The sequence below is a fragment of the Rhipicephalus sanguineus genome, chromosome 3 (assembly GCF_013339695.2).
Source record: "Rhipicephalus sanguineus isolate Rsan-2018 chromosome 3, BIME_Rsan_1.4, whole genome shotgun sequence".
Taxonomy (NCBI): domain Eukaryota; kingdom Metazoa; phylum Arthropoda; class Arachnida; order Ixodida; family Ixodidae; genus Rhipicephalus; species Rhipicephalus sanguineus.
The window spans coordinates 151,854,040-151,871,562 of NC_051178.1; the positions used below are offsets into that span (position 1 = coordinate 151,854,040).

Consider the following 17,523-nt stretch of genomic DNA (forward strand, 5'->3'; position numbering starts at 1 on the left):
CCAAGAAGAGAAAGAAAAGAAGGGACAGGAGGAAAGATGAAAGAAAAGAAAAAACAAGAAAAAGAAAAGGAAAAAGGAAAAGACAAAGAAAGAGAGAAAGACAAAAGAAAGAAAGAAAAGAAGCGAAAGAACGAAAAAGAAAGAAAGAAAGAAAGAAAAAAAGAAGAGAAAGAAAAGAAAGAGAAAAGAAAAGGAAAGAAAGAAAGAAAAAGAAAGAAAGAAAAGAAAGAAAGAAAGAAAGAAAGAAAGAAAGAAAGAAAGAAAGAAAGAAGGAAAGAAAGAAAGAAAGAAAGGTGGTGGACGGCAGAAAAGATTGATACGGGGTCAGAAAGGGGAACTGGGCATGGCCAATTTCCCATGGCACGCGTCTGTGCAAACAGACCTAAGCATCTGTATGTACTACACGTCGACAGCTGTGTGGGCACTGTAGCACACGTTCAGTGAAAATGGCACGCAGCAATCTCACACAGACCGTGTCTTAGAGTCGCACACAAAGCCACATAATGTGATGACAATAATTACAATAATGATAACGATTCTATGGCTTTCTATTGCTGTTGTTGATGTGTCCTCAGTAAATGGATCCCTTCGGTTATGTTACTCTTGCAGTGTCGTCATCAATACGTGTTCTCTTAACATTCGTCATGGCAGTATCATCTTTAGCGTCATCTTCTTCACCGCCATAACAATCAGTGTCATGTCTTCACATATGGTGCGATTCACGAAGGACCCCCACTTCCGTTCTCTGTTAACCCGCCGCGGTGGTCTAGTGGCTATGGCGATTGACTGCTGAACCTAAGCTCGTGGAATCGAATTCCGGACGCGGCGGCCGCACTTCGAGGGAGGCGAAATTCTCGGGGACCGTGTGCTTAGACTGGGGTACACGTTAAAGAACACCGGATAACCAAATTTTCCGGAGCCCTCCACTACGGCGTCCCTCAATCATATCGTGGTTTTGAGACATGAAATCCCAACAGTTATTATTACTATGCGCTCTCGGTCGCGCGGATCAGGTCTTCGCCTTTGCAATCAATAAATGTGAAGACCACGACACGCCTCGCTGACTTGGCCATCGCGCCGTCCTTGGGCTCCTTTTGTGTATCTCTTGCGGTAAAAACTACAATTGTAAGAGCCGCGAGGCACTTTTTAAAGTCATTCTCGCTACTTTGACCAATTTTTAACTGAACACAGATTACCATACAGTCACAATGCGCCGCTGGGACCTCTGAAATGTTTCAAGGTCATGCTTGGATTGTCGTGACTGTTAATGAATTCTCCCTTGCAGTGAAAATGGCAACATAGTGATAATCTGCGTATTACGTGCGCACCCAGACGTGGCCCGTTTGTGTGCTTGCTCTCCACTTCAGTATCTTTCTCCGTCTCTCTTCGCCCGTGTTCACGTCGGTAATCTGTCGTCGGGCTTTCTCGCAAAAAGATGCCAGTGTTAAAAGTCCGTACTTATATATACTTCTGCAACAAAGTTTCGCGGCACATTTGTCCCTCTACGCCAGCTATTATAACTCTTTGAGATGCACGAGCTGTCGTTGAGAAGTGGTTCGTATTTTACGGCTGTTGCAGAATACGAACAAATCTTAAGCATTCCAGCGTGCCCGTGGCTAATGATACGTCCACTATTAAATTTCTCTTGTAACCATTCCTATTGTAACACTGGGTGTGTGTAAACGCGCGTCCCCTGGCATTATTTTGTGTCCAAACCGCAGTATGGTTGTGAGGCATCCCGTGGCTTAAGAGCTTTCAGATTAATTTTTACCCCCTGGCCTTCTTGAACGGGAACCCACGTTTAAGTTCACTAGCGTTCTTGCATTTCGCAATCTTTAAAATGAGGTCGCCGCAACCGGTCTTGAACCCACGACCTTGGATTCACTCCATGCTCATTAGACTATATACAGGTGCAGGGGAGATGCAACAAGCATTTTACAACGCACCAACTCTTCCCTTGAGGTAACAGTCAAGGTTTGACGTGCGGCGCCTAAATTCTGGACCGGTACTCACAGATAGCTCTTACACTGGAATTTTCCGTGAGTTCAATTCTAGCCAATCCCGATGCTGGACGTAGTACCAGCGCGGGTGGTCGGCGAACGACAAAAACTCTTATGAACAACAACTTACCGAATTCGGCCTGTGATCGCCAATCTTCGTACACCACTTTGCCGTCGTCGGCAGCGCCCGCATCGGTGGCGTGAATGACGAATGGATCAAAGGCTCACGTGGACCGTACGTATACGAGCGCCCGTCAACAACATGGCCGCGCACACAAACGTACACAGGCGCACTGACACAAAATTCCATTAGATGTTTCGCAACATCGTGTTTACAGTTTGGCCCGCACCTTCTGTAGAAATAGAGCTGTACTCCAACATTATTTGTGAGAGACGAGTGCTCAAGGCAGATTCAATTACAAGACATACGCATCAGAGCAAGGCTGTGTTAGACGTAAGCAACACAAACACAAAGACATGCTTATCCACTGAGAGGTAGCCGCTCGCTGGAGCGATTTTTCAATGTGCATTGCAATTTCAACTGCAGTGTACAGTTTTGCACAGGGTAGTGAGACACAAAAATAAGAAAAAAGAAATATTTCCATTGAGAAAGAACAAGTGTCTGAATATTGATCATCTCGCAATAATTGTAGGATGTCTAGAAGAAAAACAGAGTCGGTAATATTTTTCCCCGTCATTTCCGGTGTTTCGGCAAACAATTTTAGTTAATGTCTCTAGAAAGCAATAAGGAAGGCTGACGGACCATTGTTTAGCAAACGCAAAAACCACGCTTAAAAACATCAAAAGTTGCGCAATATCCGCTGATTCTAATCGCTAGTGGGTAAAATACAGTGGGTAATTAACACTTTCATTTAAAGAAGCAATGGGGACGAGCCTGGAACTAAACTCTCGCCTAGCGCTCAAATCTTAGCAATCTAATAGGTCGGTTCGGTTGAAATTGACGCCAATCAGAGAATGCGCGTATCTGCAATGGACACTTTGAGCACAGCCTAACAAACCAAATAGGATCCCCGCGCATCGTTTTGCCCAGAAGGTCTCCGTAATGAGCTGTTGAAAAGCACAGCTCTAAATGCTGTAGCGCATGTTATCGCCCGCATTAAGTAATTATTTGAACTAAGGCCCCCGTCCACGCACGAAGGTGTCGTACTGCCACTTCTCGTGGGAGCAGGCGCCACAAAATACACCGACGTTAGCGTATTCACAAACAGAACCGCCAACCGAAAAACAGCCCTTTCTGTAGCAAATGTGACAGAAATTTTTGTCCTAACCCCACTTGTTCATTGCGGTGAAGCACGGCATCCCGTTGTGGCAATATTTCGTTGCAGTGAGAGGGGGCCGTGACAACGCCACAACACCACCAAAAGCCGTCACGTTCGCTGCCTTGGCTTTACAAGTACGGCATGAAAGAACGGAATGGTATAGGTATAGAGGAGAAGGGCTTATTGTGCGATCAGAAACAAACAAAAAGGACGCACGAATACATCGTCAAAACAGGGCGAAAACCGGGACGCAGGCACACATCAAGGTACAAGAACAAGCGCTTCTCACTTACCATGGCATTGACGGCAGTGTGGTTGTACTCCAGTTTTGGGCTCCCCTTCTACTTCGTTCAAACACACGAGCGAAATGGCGCGTGAACTTGAAGCTTCACACATCTGCAAACTATCGCAAGTATGTGTTAGGCTACGGGGACTCTGCATGATAAAGAAATATCGCATCTAGGTCGTGCCATGGGTGTCTTGAAGGTGGTGTTGAGTTCAAGGGTCTGCATATCTTTCGCGCATGCGCTCTGCCGACTCTTTCTTTGTATATATTTTTGTTTTTTCCAAAAACAGCGCTTCTTCTTGTCCTTACCTTCTCTGTGCCTGTGTGCGCTATCTAGACAGGGATCGGCAGACGGCTCATGCTTTTGTGCATGCAGTCATCTGACCGCTAAGCTTGCGTTCAAGAGAAATACAACACGAAGGTCACTTCGCTCGCTGCAGCGGCCACGTTTCCTTACGCCCTCGTTTTGTTGAGGTCCGCAAGATGGGAGGCTGAAGGAGTTAGCTACTAGCCTTAGTCCATATAACATTCCAATTTCTTGCTATCTCAATCCTTGCGTCACCTGTGCGACGAAACTGCGACTTTTTTGTCTGTGAGGAAAGATGACGTATATAAAAAAAAAAGTCGACGCTTCAATCAAGTACAATCGTCATCTTTAACAAAGGGTACATGTGAGGTCCTTCGTTGTTAACGCGTCGAGCAGCGCTACGGCGAATGGTGAAAATAAAAGGATGAAGCGGTGCCCTTCCTTCTATACAGAATGTAGCTTGGAAGCGGAGCACAATACGACACTAGCTACTGCAGCCCTTGCGGGAGCAAGGCTCAACGCCAACGGAGAATCGGAGATGGCTGTTAAAGAAGTGGAAAAAGAGAGGTATTAGAAAGCGTCAGGCTAACGGGAAGTAAAGGCCCAGGGGACTATCGGTTTCTATGACGGCTAAACACAATGTTCTGGCAGGCAGGGAAGCCATTCCGAAGGGAAAATGTACGGCTGCCTTGAAGATGGTAGCTAGCTTTCCTTTACTGTGAGCACCCATTCTTTCGCGTTTCCTTATTTGCTTGTTGTTAAAAGCTGCATGCCAGCGCAGACGAAATGAAGAATTTGATGGGACATGAACGCAGCCTCTCATGTTCACTCTTGACTACAATTGCTTCCGAGGCTACGGTAAGTACGATAGATAGATAAGCAGAAGACGGAATACTGTTCTTCTGTCCTTTTAAATGCGAAGCATTTCTTAGCGAACTTCTGCGACTTTGAGCGTATCTATCTATCTATCTATCTATCTATCTATCTATCTATCTATCTATCTATCTATCTATCTATCTATCTATCTATCTATCTATCTATCTATCTATCTATCTATCTATCTATCTATCTATCTATCTAGCCGCCTACGACTTTGTGCTCTCCTGGTCGCTTGGTTCATGGAATGTGCACCAGAATTGGTATGGTGTAACATGACTGTATGACCAACATAAATGACAAGTCATAACATGAAAATCATGACACGCATGTCATGTACAGCATGATTTACATGGTACGCTCATGGTGCGCTGGCGGCCGTTTCGCTAGTTTGATATACACCAAAATTGGTATCTTGCGACGTGACTGTGTAATGAACATAAATAACACGAGTTAACATGAAAATCATGACACGCATGTCATGTACAGCATGATTTACATGGTACGCTCATGGTGCGCTGGCGGCCGTTTCGCTAGTTTGATATACACCAAAATTGGTATCTTGCGACGTGACTGTATGACGAACATAAAAACTCGAGTTAACATGAAAATCATGACACGCATGTCATGTACAGCATGACTTACGTGCCACGCTCATGGAGCGCTGGCGGCAGTTTCGCTAGCTTGATATACACCAAAATTGGTATCTTGTGACGTGACTGTGTAATGAACATAAATAACACGAGTTAACATGAAAATCATGACACGCATGTCATGTACAGCATGACTTACGTGCCACGCTCATGGAGCGCTGGCGGCAGTTTCGCTAGCTTGATCTACGCCGAAATTGGTATTGCGCGACGTGAGTGTGTGACGAACATAAAAACACGAGTTAACATGAAAATCATGACACGCATGTCATGTACAGCATGACTTACGTGCCACGCTCATGGGGCGCTGGCGGCGGTTTCGCTAGCTTGACCTACCCCGAAATTGGTATTGCGTGACGTGACTGTGTAACGAACACAAATAACACGAGTTAACATGAAAATCATGACACGCATGTCATGTACAGCATGACTTACGTGCCACGCTCATGGGGCGCTGGCGGCGGTTTCGCTAGATTTATATACACCAAAATTGGTATCTTGTGACGTGACTGTGTGACGAACATAAAAACACGAGTTAACATGACAATCATGACTCGCATGTCATGCACAGCATGACTTACGTGCCACGCTCATGGGGCGCTGGCGGCGGCTTCGCTAGCTTGATCTACCCCGAAATTGGTATTGCGCGACGTTACTGTGTAACGAACATAAATAACACGAGTTAACATGAAAATCATGACACGCATGTCATGTACAGCATGACTTACGAGCCACGCTCATGGAGCGCTGGCGGCCATTTCGCTAGCTTGCTCGACCCCGAAATTGGTATTGCGCGACGTGACTATGTGACGAACATAATAACACGAGTTAACATGAAAATAATGACACGCATGCCATGTACAGCATGACTTACGTGCCACGCTCATGGGGCGCTGGCGGCGGTTTCGCTAGATTTATATACACCAAAATTGGTATCTTGTGACGTTACTGTGTAACGAACATAAAAACACGAGTTAACATGAAAATCATGACACGCATGTCACGTACAGCATGAGTTACGTGCCACGCTCATGGGGCGCTGGCGGCCGTTTCGCTAGCTTGATCTACCCCGAAATTGGTATTGCGCGACGTGACTATGTGACGAACATAATAACACGAGTTAACATGAAAATAATGACACGCATGCCATGTACAGCATGACTTACGTGCCACGCTCATGGGGCGCTGGCGGCGGTTTCGCTAGATTTATATACACCAAAATTGGTATCTTGTGACGTGACTATGTAACGATCATAAATAACACGAGTTAACATGAAAATCATGACACGCATGTCACGTACAGCATGACTTGCGTGCCACGCTCATGGGGCGCTGGCGGCCGTTTCTCTAGCTTGATTGACCCCGAAGTTGGTATTGCGCGACGTTACTGTGTGACGAACATAAATAATAGGAGTTAACATGAAAACCATGACACGCATTTTCCTCAATGACATACAAGACGATGTATGCAGCTCTTTGCTGGCTGCTTCGCATTACATCGATTCCCACAATGCGTGGGATCCGCCGGCTTTTTTTTTTCTTTTCACTTCACCGCCCCACCGAGCAGCACGTGGCTGTACGTTCTACTTTCATAAATATTAAAGTGGTGCATCAACATGTCATTCAGGTTTCATTTTCCCGTAGCAGTACACATGATACGCTTCTGCAAGGCCGGTAACTTCACGTGTTCCTTTTGGTGACCTCTACGCGCCGATCTGCCGGTGCCAGCAACAATGTTGTGCCGTCGGTTTCTGTGGGGTCGTAAATCTCGTCAGGTGGCAGGGTCCAAGTCGTGCGTTGCATCAGCCTGACGAGAACGTAAAAAAGAACGGTCGGCACGAGCTTTTCCGCGACGCAGCTTCGGGCGCCCAGGCCGAAGGTCAGCAGCGAGGGCTTGTCCTTGGTGGACAGCACACCCGTCTCGTCGTCCAGGAATCTTTCGGGCTTGAAAGAGCATGGGTCTTCCCACAGGCTCGGGTCACGGCCAGCTTTAAATATGTTGTAGATGAGGATAGCATTCTTGGGTATTAGCACGCCGCCTGCGTGCACAAAGCAAGATCTCCTGTCAGTGGTGTCACTTTATATACTCTGCGACAGAATTGTCCTTTGACAGTTCAATAGAAGATTTATTCGTGGAGAGCGACCTCATTTGATTAATTCGACGTGCAGAAAAAAAAAAACGTGCCCCAGTTTCACCCATTGTGAAATCTGCAGAAACAGTGGAAATGCGGTTCTCCTGTGTTTCCCTTGTGATTTTCTGTTATGTTTGCGATTTTGTGTGGGTGTTTGTGTTTACATTATTTGTAGAGTGGAGATGTACGGGAGAGGACGTGTGACAGCCCCTACCTCTCCTGCTCCTGCTACAGTGACTTTAGGCCCTATTCACGCTCGAGCCATGCTGCCCCGTTTCTGTGTACGGCTAACGCTTCGTCCTCGACCGAAGCAGTTGCGCCATGTATGTGTGTATATGGGAACCACAGCGTGACTACCGCGGATACTCATCTGTAGTCGGCCAAGCCCTAGAACTGCTCCACTCTTAAAAGGTACTGCTAAAATGTTAGCGTTCGAATGTTCAGCCCGAACGCTAACACAATATAAATTTGTTGGCATTTACTTTTCAGAATGTATCCTTTGAGACTTGCCTAGCCATTCGTCGTGCTGCACTCTGCGAGGCAATCCGAGAAGTGCGGGTGGGTGCAGTCGCAGGGCTTCCAGGATGCAGGCCATCGTGTACGGAAGCCTGTCTCTGTCTTGCATGGTCGGTCGCCTCTCGCCTGCAGAGAAAGGACTCGCACAGTTGGCAACTAGCCTCACAATATTAACCGCAGCTTACTGTCTGCTACAGCCTTAACCGTATGGAACTAGAGTACTGCTTGCTTGCCATGCATTATCAAGCAGGCCACTTTTCAATTCCAATTGCACGTTGTGTGCACGCTTAAGTGTCATACATCCCGGGAGCACGGACATATTAACTGCCACTTACAGTCAGTTTACAATGCAGCTCTCATTTGTCTGCTTTCAAGGACAAGACGGGATGCGTATGAAAAAGTTGTCATAGGCAATGTATGATCATTTACCAATCATAGTGTGGATATCGCTCTGCACTTTCTTTTGGATGGCTGGGTCTTGCACGATTTCGAGTAGTAACCAGCTGGCAGCGCTCACGGAAGTGTTTAGGCCAGCTGAAAAAAAAAGCGAGAGGGGGGGGGGGGGGGGTAGAGAGTTGTAGATTTATTCGGCAATTATATTTATCTCAGTCTATTTAACCTGTACAATTCGGCAAATAAAAAGAAGAAAGAGTAAGCACTCCTCTTGGTGCAGCAACATCCATGTTAAAGGACACATTAGGAACACCTATGTAGTTTATATCGACGGTTATAAAAACATTAGTCAGGATGGGAACTAGAGCTACACCTCATGTATTCCCAGAAATATTTACTTTGCTTAGTTTATCTTTTTTTCTTGCAGTTTTAACGAATGGTGCCCATTCAGCATCGTTCAATACTAGAAGCAAAGTTATACCGGCACATCAAAAATGCACACGTCACGGAATTATGCTACTACAATATTGAAATGTTAAACGAAGTTTACCTGAATATTCGCTATCGCGGAGACGGTCGAGAAAGACAGTACAGGCAGTTCGACAGAATCAACTGCACCACCCGTTGTAAACTTTTGCTGTGATCACTTCCAGCGCTATAAAATGACTGCTTAGAGTGATCGGCGACTTCAGACCGTGCGATCAGGGTTTTAGCATTGTTGGTGCCTCGCTCTAAAAGAGTCGTACAAGAGTCTTTCCAAAAAAAAGTAGAATGCAAAATTACGTTACTGCAGTAATTGATAAAGTTATGGGCATGAAATTCATTTGTTTGTTGCGATCACTCGTTCGTCCAGAAACCACGAGCACGTTGACTGAACTGTGTCAGAACCACCGAGGTTCGCGACGGCAGCGAGTAAGGGTTACCCTCGCGCACTGTGCATGCAGTAAGGCTATCTACTCAAACGTGAAGAAAATTTTTATATCAGTTCTACATACCTCAAGAAGCTTTCGTAATCCAACCTTTTCCCACCCGTTCTACACAATCACAACCCTTTAATACAACGCCTTCTGCCGACACTCCTATATAAAGGTTACAGCAACACGAGTATTTTGTTCCTGTGGAAAAATTATTCGCAACTACTAAGTTAGAGTACTGACTGCCTACGCAAGTTATGTTTCTTGTCATTGCCAATGGAACATATAGTTCGGATTACGAAAGCCTAACAAAAGCATCAACTACAATCATCACAAACACAGGTAACTTAATATGTTTTCAGAATTACCTTTCTAGCTTTTCCAATGCTAAAGAAGATTCTTATACGAAAGAAACATATAGGCAAGGCCACGCTTATCTGCTTTGAAACGTTAACTGCACCACAGAACCTTGCGAGACCACCTACCTTCAAATAGGTTCAGCGCAACCTGAATCAAGTTTCTTTCGGTCAGGTAGACGGCATCGTTCCTGTCTTGTGCGATTGCTTCCTCTCTGGCGGCCAGAATAGCGTGTACGAAGTTGAGTTCCTTCCCTGCACCCATCGCCTAGTAATCACGTTAACTGTGCAAACACTGTACCGGTTTTATCGCAAGCGAACGATGTGATGTAGAAATCGTGAGCTGAAACTGAAAGGTTTCTCTGGCACCCACGTAACCAAAAGCCTTTTCTGGGGCGTTTGTGCGCTTGCAAATAAGTTTCGTACCGCCCTCCTTTGCGCGCTGACATATGCAGACAACTGTAGGGCGCAGCGAAGCGTAACCCTTTACAAAGCATTAAAGGCAACCCAAACTGCACTTCTATTTCAAATCGAAAGACATAACAAAAGCACAGAATGTTCAGGATTCTCCTACGGCGAAACTTTTGAACAACGGATTGCCAATAACGTTCTCTCAATATTCAATCTTCCGGAAGCTTCTGCATCGATATGAACAATTGCCTAGAGTTCTCAGGGAAGCCAATTACAATGCAATGACTGAGCTTTCTACTGTCGAGCCAGCAGCTGGTAACTTCAACGAAACCTTTCATACCGGTAAAGCTAGCATTCCTTTGACGAAACTTGTATATTTAATGGTGAAATGATCTTTTCTTTTTCAATCCGCGCATTATAATACAGGTGGCTTGTCTTATTAGATGAAAAATGCAGATGTTTCTCTCGGGATAAAAGTGATAAAATTATGCGCTATGTGAACAAGCTCAAGCATGTTTCATCTTTCATTGATAGTACATGCTTATTTTAAGGAAGGGACACATAGTCAGATCCCATTAGGAAAGGCACAGTGTAGTTGAGCTGCAAGCGCTTTGTGTTAGGTTGAAACAATAATGCTTTTGAGACAAGTGGCGAAGATGCGCTATACACGGAAATGCACTGGCAAATAACGAAACGGGTAACTAACGACAAATTGCGCGAAAAACACCATGGCCGAGTGAGGAACACAAGAGAGCCGCAGACTAGCAACCGAAAATTTCTCGTCGGATACACATATACATACCACAGTACAAACGCACGTGCGCATAATCAATTTCTTGTTTATGCAGTATCACAGGCCACGGCGCAGCCTAGACCCACGCCATCAGATATTTAATAAAGTTCTGTCACTCAGACTGTCTTGTCGCGCAGGTATCACTGGACTCGTGAATAATGAAAGCTTCAGCAATTTTCCGTGAGGTCTACCGATAGTCTGTAAGCTTTCACATGTATGGTTTTGTATGGTGGTATTTATATTCGCATCTGACAAAAAATATTCAATTGCCAGTCTGCGCCGGTCTCATGTTCCTTTCTCATTCCTGGCGTGTTTCGTGCAGTTTGTCGTTAGTATGGATTACGAACTCGGCCAGTGTTCAGTTCTACGAAACGGGTCTGCGTGCAGTAAGGATTGGTTGGTTTGTTTACGGGTTTTACCATCCCAAAGCGACTCCGGCTATGAGAAACGCCATATTGGAGGGCTCCGGAGAATTTAGACCACCTGGGGTTCTTTAACGTGCGCTGACATCGAAGAGTACACGGGCCTCTAGCATTTCGTCTTCGTCGAAATGCGACCAGCGCGGCTGGGATCGAACCCGCGTCCTTCAGGACAGCAGCTAAGCATCGTAACGACTGTGCCACCGCAGCAGCATATGCAGTAATGTTACCTTACCTTGAACGTAATCAGCTTTAGCCTTGTCATACAGGCGGCTGAACAGTGCCAGGAGCTCGTTCATGTGGCGCCGGAAGGCCCTTTCCAAGCGCCATTGTAAGAAGCCAAGCCACGGTGCAATGTCGCTTTGCAGTGGCGACATGTCGGGCAGGCCTCTATTTATGTTGGCCAGCTGCACAAAGTCCGTGCTGTTGGCTTCGAACCTGAATTGAAAACACGAGCGCTGATCTGAGCTGGCAGCAACTCGGGGCATATTTTGTCCTGCGTCATGATGATAGTATGTGTGCACAGCATCATGATATGTCCAGCATCATGACTTCCTAAAAGTGTTGTTTATGAAGAACGTTTTTAACGCAGTGCGCTTCTGTTATTACTAGACCTTGTCTTTTTGACAATTCTCTTATATTGTTTCTCTGTTTTTGTGAGAGAATATCGCCTGAAACAACTCAATACTCTCTCTTTTCTTGCAGCTAATTGGCGTCTGCGCTTGAATAGCGAAAAAAAAAACTGTTTCACTTCGTCGAATTCACACCTGCTAAAGGATCTGTGGCTAGCACCTATGACAATTGCATGCCAGCCACAGGTCCCTTGTAGGAGCATAACCTTCATGTGACATTAAGCACTTTTATTAAGTTTTACTCAAAGTTTACTAATATACAGTACACATAGTTCACTAATAATAATATCGGGAGTTTAACATGCCATGGTGGGATTATGAGGTACGCCGTAGTAGAAAGCACCCTGAAATTTCGACCATCTAGGGTTCTTTAGCGTGCGCTGAGATCGCACTGTACGCGTCGCATAGCTCGCTATAATTCACTTTCGGTTTAATACATAGCTTCATTGTTAGAAGTATGCAGACGATCGTCCCAAAGCCAAGCGTCTGCGGTGGGACCCTCGGTTAACAAGAACCCTGAGATGATTAATTATTACAGCAGGTCAAAATTACGCAATGTAAAAATAAACAGTACGCGTACTAGCAGAAAGAACACCTTCTGTACAGGAGTACAGAAGAATGAGTTATACATCTAAATGAACATACTATAAAATAGCAATCTAAATTTGCAAATTTTTTTCAACCTAACGACGATTGCCCGTTTTTATTCAGGTGATGTATGGCATCCGGATATATTCATGTAATATTAGGTTTCTCCGTGTCTGGTAACAAATCAACGTTAAAGAAAAACCTTAAATTCCTAATTGATCTTTCCCATGACTGGCTGCATTCGATGACACCATGTCGAGCTTCAAGATTGGCTGTACATTACTGATACGAAAATTTCTACCAGTCCGTGGTCAGTCTTCCTACTCGTGTCTTAATTTGGTATCAGTTCTTGCTGTAGTCTTTACAAGTCAATTAGCCTAGCAATACCCCTTACAAGTCTAATTAGATCAAACACGCCAGCCTTCAGCAGACCACTGGTGGCGGAAAATGAGAAATTCGCAAACCTCAGCGTCCCCAAATTATCTCCAAGTATTTACTTATGAATAATTCTTTCGCGCTTCATTTGCACAGAATTTGCGGTATATTCTTATGACTGTTATGCCTGTTTCGCTGTAATGCCTCAGAATATCAATATTTCTCTGTGGATACATTTCCGGGGCACAACATCTTTGATGCAAGTCCTTGTTCTTTATACCGCTCTCCAACTTTTACACACTTCTTTATTCCCTCTATCGTTGTACAATTCAACATTCTTGTATGTAACCGTAAACAAATGATGTGAACAGCGTGATCTTACTTGGTGCTAAATGTTGACGCTGCCGTTATGTTGAAGATGATGAACAATAAAGGATCTCTCGCCTTTACCGCAACTGTCTCGCAATCCAACGAATTCACATACGCGTCGACGACATCACAGCAAAGTTCCTCCAGGCTTTCGCTGGAAGTGTGTTTCCTACAACCACGAACAAAACGATTGTCACGAAACTTCCGGTACGCACAGAATTGTTTAGATAAGGTAAAGAATCAAATCGTTCAATCGCAGCAAAAAGCCTAAATGCACTTTAAGCAACGTCTGTTGCGATCATAAGACGCCTGCTTAACAGCCTTTTTTAAGCCATTTACTGTTCGGGTATAATGAAAACCTTTCTTCTGGAAATACCTCTTACCTCACAGCAGCCAAAGCGACTTTTCTCAGTGCTCTCCAAGTAGGGTTCGCATCTTCAAAAATTATATCGTGATCTCCTTTCTCCTTGTGCATTTCTCCTGCATGTGAAGTAAATTCCTGTTATTTCGAAAGTAATTTGTCTCATATTTTCATCAATTTATAATGCTTTACGGTCGACACTTCTCACTGCGTCTCAGATTTAAACCTAGATATTGCATTTGAAACTCGAGCAAGGAATAGTTTCCCAGACTGTCTTCGCTTAACTTTCTCTTGCGAGTTTCGTATTTTTGTACAGTGAGTAAGAGGAAAAGAAAAAGAGCATTCATTGCAGGTCGCTGTCAATGCCGCTGTAAAGCAATAAAACGGAGTATATGTGAAATGTTAAACTGTGTGTGAGTGCAAACGTTCACTCTTGCATTACGTAGCTTAAACAATAATGCACTGACAAAAGAGTACTAACAATAGCATACGACGAGTAATAAGGAATATACCATGTAGAAAACGGACACTTCCATTGTCCGCGTATTCGGTGCGCTTCAAACTAATTTTTCGAACAAGAAAACGGGAAGTCGGGTGCGCAGTACAATATACGGTTTTCATAATGAATTTACATTGTGGGTCTCGTGATTTTAGGCTGCCCAACAAACGTTAAGCACTGACAGATGCGCAAAGAAGGGAAACAAACAGCTCTTGTGCATTCTCGATCCCCGTATATGTGTTTCTTTGAATATAACGTTCGAGTGATTACTTTCGAACAAACACAACACATTATTCTAGGACTCACCCATGTTACAGGGCGGCCGTCCACCAAAGGAGTTTCGCTTAGATATGAGAGCCTCCCTGAGAATCTCGGGACTGCCTAAGACTATGACAGGTTTTTCACCCATCCAAAAGGTGTACACTTCGCCGTACTTCTCTGACCATGCCAAGATCCTCTCTTTGAAGTATTTCCTCGCCCCCACATCTGTATTAACAAAAAAGCAACATATGAATCCACAGGCTAAGTCGTTTTGTTTTCATGTTATGTTATTGTCTACTCCATGCCAAGTACTTTGGCAGGGGTTATCCAATATTGTATTCGAACACCTGTAAACGCTTCGTAAACAAGGTAAACTTGTGCAATAAATCTACATCAAGAATGCTACTTTGTAAAAGGTCACACATCGCTTTTAAGTGATCGCTGCTAGAAGAAAGGTTCGGGGTTCCTTTCCTTTTCTGTTTCTTTCGGGCGTACATCACTTAAACACAGCGTTCACTCACTAAGTTTTGACGCCAAGAGAAAACATTGCTTCTTTAAAAGAGTAATTGAAACAGCAAGCAGTGCCACCCAGCAAACATGGGTGTATGAATTCATTGACTAACTATGCGAAACATAATTAGGGCGCGTTGACCAGGCTATCGCAAGAGGCTGTAAATTGACGCCACCTCCTAGACCCCAGCTGGTTAGCCGGTAAAAATGGGCATCCAATGTTCAGTAAACGAGTGTTTACGTTGGTTCCTTACTGTTTTGTCTCGTTTACATTCCGCCTGCTCGAAATGCGGCCGCCACAGCCGAAAATTCTACACGCACGTGTCATAAATTTGTGATTTTCGCAAGTCAATTCCACGCACGCCCACACACTCTGCCCGGTAGTCCACGTGTTTTCCTAGTTACCCGTTCTAGATTTCCGTGCGTACAAAAACCGTACATGAAGAGTGGAATTGAGGGCTTCAAAAGTGTTCCGCGAGGGTGGAGCTCTGCCAGTGACCACTGGAGCACATGTGCCATCGCGACACACATTTTCATAACTGGCGCGTGTCGACTGAGCAACGCTGATCGCCGGCGGTAGCAGCTGTTCGAAAGATATACCGACGCGAGCGCATGTGCGGCTTCGACCCCGTTTCAGGAGAGCCTTCTTAGTGATTGCACGCGGGCTGCGGCATTGCGATATGGGTCAACTCTTCACGAGTACGGTCATATCATGAAGCTGGCGAGTGCGGCGGTAAAGCCTGGGTTTAAAGTGGTAGTACATGCGAAAGGATAGTTTCCTGTTAAGATACCACTGGTGGTGTACTATCGCGGTTCTTCACGATATTGTTGTTATCACGTCTTGACGTTTTATCAGAAATGGGGCATATTTTTAACATAACATGGAAACAATAACGAAAGCAGGAACAAATGTTTCTAAAAGCTGGATAGTACAACTTCATGTATGAAGTTCTGTATAATAGCTGCCAAGGCCTCTCTGAAAGCTTCAAGCGCCGGTTTTCAGTAGGAAACAAGAATTCGCCATTTGCGGTATGCACAGGGCATCCAAAGTTTGGAATAAAAGTGTGAAGTGCACAGGCAATGGCATATGTGAAACTTATTGCGTAAGCCAGATAACTTAAATGGTACTACGAAGTCCAGCAGCTTAAGGCATCAAAAGCTCATTTACTTAAAATATACATTAATCACCATGTTATATCCGTCAATAACCTCTATATTTGGTTGTTGTTGAATCAAACATTGAAACTACGTCATTTTGTAATCAACGTGATGCTGAAGTTTATCTCTTACCAAGCAAGTTTCCAAAAACAGGCCATGGAAACGGACCTCTGGGATGCCTCCGTACATTACGGTAAAAGCGAAATACATGCCATACCGCCAAGGTTACCACACCCAGCAAGATGCAAGAGACCACCTGCGCTGGTGCGTTCAGGTTCAACATCCCAACAAAACCGGGCTCTGTTGAGAAATGTTCATTGACTCGTTAGTCTATTAAGAAGGCTTTTGTCTTAAAATTTATTTGACAAATCCCGTCCCCACACGCTTTTTTTCTCGTTCACGCATTTGTGTTCTCAACTGCGCTACATGTCCTCGTAAATATACAAGGCCCGTAGCCAGGAATTTTTTTCGGGGGGGGGGGGGGGGGGGGGCACTTGCTGAAAGCCTTGAGTGTTTGAGAAAAACGCCTATTTTCATTATTTATTTTCGGTAAAACACCATGTATCATGAAAATTTCGGCGGCGGGGGGGGGGGGGTCCCTCACCCTCCCCCCCCTGGCTTCGGGCCTGAAATATACAACCTACGGCATGAGCCGGACAAGGAGAATAAGAACGAGACGTCAGCTGGTTCGGCATAAAGAATGGTTGGTATAAACCACACCGTGCACCAAATTTTAGTGCGCAGTTTTATGGGCAACTCTTCTGTAGCATGATATGTGAAACTGTGCAAATCTACACAATTTAGAACTGAAGTGTCACTGAGTGTTACAGTTGCCAAAGAAAAAAAATATATCGACGTAGTTGCTATGGTTGCACTGTCAAGGCAGCCGTACTAGCAGCTTATGCACTCAGCAACACTGTTATCTTATCAGTGCACAGTGCACTTTCTCTGCACCACCCGATCCATGCCCAGTCACCGTGGGAATGTCGCACAAACATTCTAGACATGAACGACAGCAACTACAACGAATATCACAAAAATGACAGAAACAACGAGATCAACAACGATAAGAATGTAGCTGTTATGGTAATAAGGAATCTCAATGCAGACATGTCTTGCCCGCTCAGCGAAGAGAGAGAGGGGGTGGACGAAAGACAGGGAAGTTAACCGGGGGAGATCTCCGATTGGCTACCATGTACTTGGGAAGGGGAAAGGGGTGCAAAGAATGAAGGAAAAGAAGTATGGAGAAAGGAATCGGCTTAAACGCTTTCTTCTCCTTCGTAGTGCTTAATATATTTTAAGCTCTCGTAACTGGAGGTAGTCTAGTTAACCTTCCAGCCTTTCCTATATTCCTTCCGTCTTTCTCTCTCTCTCTCTTAAGCTCTCGCGCCCAACTATTACGGGCGCAGTTCAAGAAACTAAATAATATGCATTGTT

At 44.8% G+C, this 17,523-nt stretch overlaps 1 protein-coding gene across 1 annotated transcript; it reads right to left on the minus strand.

The window, feature by feature from the left end:
- Positions 1-7,079: 7,079 nt before the first annotated feature.
- On the minus strand, positions 7,080-15,447 carry LOC119385130 (steroid 17-alpha-hydroxylase/17,20 lyase-like). Its single transcript, XM_049414180.1, has 9 exons — positions 15,357-15,447; positions 14,464-14,643; positions 13,681-13,777; positions 13,311-13,466; positions 11,569-11,771; positions 9,840-9,965; positions 8,477-8,581; positions 8,042-8,173; positions 7,080-7,438 (listed from the first exon to the last, which is right to left on the minus strand). The coding sequence occupies exons 1-9, from the start codon at positions 15,445-15,447 to the stop codon at positions 7,080-7,082; spliced, it is 1,449 nt and encodes a 482-aa protein (XP_049270137.1).
- Positions 15,448-17,523: the final 2,076 nt, after the last annotated feature.

Excerpts from the sequence above, each read along its gene's own strand:
- LOC119385130 (XM_049414180.1), bottom strand. The coding sequence starts at position 15,447 with ATGGCACATGTGCTCCAGTGGTCACTGGCAGAGCTCCACCCTCGCGGA. Across the intron at positions 14,644-15,356 it reads ACTCTTCATGTACGGTTTTT|ATGTGGGGGCGAGGAAATAC; the intron begins GTACGCACGGAA and ends TTGTTAATACAG. Across the intron at positions 8,174-8,476 it reads CGATATCCACACTATGATTG|GCGAGAGGCGACCGACCATG; the intron begins GTAAATGATCAT and ends CTTTCTCTGCAG.